This window comes from Pollicipes pollicipes, unplaced genomic scaffold, assembly GCF_011947565.3.
Source record: "Pollicipes pollicipes isolate AB1234 unplaced genomic scaffold, Ppol_2.1 Scaffold_6686;HRSCAF=7923_pilon_pilon_pilon, whole genome shotgun sequence".
NCBI classification, from domain to species: Eukaryota; Metazoa; Arthropoda; class Thecostraca; order Pollicipedomorpha; family Pollicipedidae; genus Pollicipes; species Pollicipes pollicipes.
Window position 1 is genome coordinate 4,980,284 of NW_023596921.1, and position 3,107 is coordinate 4,983,390.

General features: G+C 62.7%; 1 protein-coding gene across 2 annotated transcripts in view; it reads right to left on the minus strand.

Annotated features, from left to right (window-relative positions):
* Nucleotides 1–473: 473 nt before the first annotated feature.
* LOC119107510 (RNA exonuclease 1 homolog) overlaps nt 474–3,107 on the minus strand; it is a 19,877-nt gene continuing 17,243 nt past the window's right edge. For both annotated transcript variants that reach the window (XM_037230968.1, XM_037230967.1), the window contains exons 6-10: nt 2,842–2,970; nt 2,421–2,583; nt 1,756–1,894; nt 1,273–1,393; nt 474–1,059 (exon numbers count right to left, since the gene is read on the minus strand). In XM_037230968.1, coding sequence (XP_037086863.1) covers nt 971–1,059; nt 1,273–1,393; nt 1,756–1,894; nt 2,421–2,583; nt 2,842–2,970 — 641 coding nt within the window. In that variant the 3' untranslated portion in view covers nt 474–970. The remainder of the gene's footprint in view (nt 1,060–1,272; nt 1,394–1,755; nt 1,895–2,420; nt 2,584–2,841; nt 2,971–3,107) is intronic.

A 3,107-nucleotide genomic window follows, 5' to 3' on the forward strand; every position in this document is an offset into this window, starting at 1 on the left:
GGTGTTTCTATGGCGTTTCGAATGGTATTGTTATTTTGTCTCCACTTTTCACACGACACCCCTGGTAGAAGAGTGATGCGGCTCACGACCTTTATGGTCGGTAATGTCATTGCCGCTTAACGAGCCTCAATCGCTCTCAGTGCAGCGTTCTTATCCCCTCGTGTTGGACACGCATTACATTTACGCTGCACGTGACTAGTCATTGCGGTTAATGCGCGCTGCGTCGAAACAATCTGGGTGGGGGAGGGAGGGAGCCAGCAAACCTAGAGCACACGTTTCCGTCGCCACTGTTCGAGCCAGTGAAGCCCAAAGCACACGTTTCCGTCACCACTGTTCGAGCCAGACAGAAGAACACTCCGTGGTGGAGCGACTTGGCGCACGTTCGACCCTGACCGTGACCTCCAGCAGGCGCCTACTGAACCTTCTTAATCTCCCTGTCGCTCACAGACGGCGTTCTCGCGGAGAATTCCGAGTTAATTCAGCAAATGTATTGGTCGCCTGCGCGGGCACAAACGAGCAACAGGTCAATATGTACATACCATGGGGCCGCGCAACACATGACGTACACAATGCACAGCCGCTGCGGCCAGTCCGGGACGCCGCGTCACCCCGCGCCGGGCAGCCGGCGAGGTGCCCGTACAAAACAACACGCCTACAAATGGAATGACTTTGTACGATCCGGCCTGGTAGAGGCGCGCGCGGCAACGGCTCGGGCGCCGACCCACGCTCGCTTCTCACGACCCGTCCTGCGCGCACCACGGCACACACCACACTCCCTCTCACCACCGCTCCTGCGCACACCACACGCACTCAATAAATACCGAGCAGCGGGGCGCGGCCGGCGCGCAATCGGGCCCGCCGAGCCAGCCGGTCCGCGTCCGGGCCGGCTGCCGGCGGCTAGTCGCGCCGACGCCGCGGATGTCTCCTCCGCGTCCGGCGCCAGCTCCGATGGCAGGCCGCCTCCTCCCCGTCAGCGCAGCGACTTGGCGTCCTCCTTCAGCTTCCAGAGCATCAGGTCCATGCAGGAGACGGCGTCCTCCGCGCTGTCGTGACCTCCAACTGCGGCGAGCACGTAAGGTCAGCACGGACCGAGGCAGGTCGGACCTCCCGGCTGATCTTCAGGACGCCAGCAGCACGATGTTGTATGCACTCAAATGAATTACCCCTCACGAGCGACAGCGAAAACATTCGCTAAAACGCACGGCCGAGAATGCCTACGCAAAAGACGAGGCACCAGTGGATGGGGAAGGGAAGGACGCAGCGCGCACGTACCATCGTTCTGGATGATGCGCTTCAGATGGTCAGAACACAGGTTGCGTAGCGCGCGCTTGTAAGGCCGACCCATCTTGTGCGGGAACACCACGCTCGTGTCCACCACCGTGGAGTGAATCAGCTGTAACGGCGGGTGACGCGGTGTATGTCAGAGCAGAGCCGGGTGGGGCAGGGCGGGGCGGGGACCGGACACAGTGTCGGCAGGCGAAGCGTCCCGGCCGGCGGGGATCGAACAGACCCCGCTCGTGCCGGGGGTGCGGCGTCACATCCCCCACCGCTGGCGTCTTTCGCTGCAGAACGTATCTAAAATGCATGAATTGGTACTACATATATGTTGAGGCATACCTTGGCAATCATTACGTAACTGATTACCGTGCCCAGTTATGAAGAGACGAGACAAGATTCCTTAGTAAACGGACCACCAGAATGAATGCCACAAAACACAACTGCTGTCGGAATGCGAGACCAAGCGTTGCACCGTACCTTCAGTGCCTTAAAGTCGCTCTCGAGCGAGTGCCCGATCAGTATGGTCTTGCTGCTGAACATGTTCAGCAGCACAGCCTGCACGTCCCGGATCGTGGTGTCGACCCCCTCCATGTCCTCCTCCTTGATACCGCTGAACCTGAGGTCAGACGCCAGGTCAGCCTCCGGCTCCATCTGCGCGACTATAATGCCAGTACAAACACGTGTGCGAGCGGACGGGCCAAGCTAAACAGCAGAAACTGGAAGGGGAATGAAGGGACAATGCGGCTGCTCAGAACAGGACCCTTGACTGGTCAGGCGCGTACTAATCGAAGCAGCAGAATAAGCAATGAGGTTTCCGCTCCCGACCCGACCTCGGTGCGCCACCACGCCACCTGCAGCCCTCCGCTGGAGCCTGAGCCTCGGCATCACCCCGCGCGGTGGCGCGGAGGCGCACAGCGCGGCCACCGCTCAACGCTCGCGGTGCGCCCACTGCTCACTGCTCACCGCACGCCGTCTGGCCACCGCTCACCACTTAACGTGCACCGTCTGCTTACCGCTCACTGCTCACCGCCCACCGTCTGTTCAACGCTCACCGCGCGCCGTCTGCTCACCGCTCACCGACTGCTCACCGTTCACCGCACGTCTGGTCAACGTTCGCCGCTCACAGCGCGCCGTCTGCTCACCGGGTGTTGAAGTCGATGACAGGACTGTCCGGCTTGACGAGCGACTCGTACACGGTGTCGCCGTCCGAGTTGATGACGGTGATGCGGGTGAGCTCTCCACCCATCTGGGTGTAACTCATCTCGCAATCCAGCGCGAACACGCCGTGGTTGCCGTCGGCCGGCTCTGCGGGGCGGCAGGGTCGGTCAACACGGGTGATCCAGTCACCAGGGCTGGCAGGCACAGCCAACAGGGGTGGGGGTCACACATTAGGGTCATCGGGGAGGGGGGGGGGGGCAGTGGCAAGGTAAGCGTCCGTGGCATGGCCCTCCCGACACGCGCTAGCCCTTCAGCCGAGTCGGTGGAGACAGCGGTCACGGAGGGCACGGTCACGCCATGCCACTCTGGAGGAACCGGCACAGACGTCTACACCGGAGCACTCACCCGGCTTGTCCATGGTGGCCATGTAGCCGACCAGGTTGTCCGGGTCAAAGTTATCGGACACGTGACACGCGGCCACGCAGCAGCCGTCGGCCGGTGCCTCCTGCGAGCAGCACGAGTACCGCTTGTCGCCTGCCGGATGACCTCGGGTCAGCGGGCGCCGGGTCGGCCGCCGGGGCGGGGTGGCGGCGCGGGGCTGAGCTCCGGTCAGCGGGGCCGTGGGCCGGCACGACTGCCGGGTTAGTGCCGTGCTCGTGAGTACCGGGGGC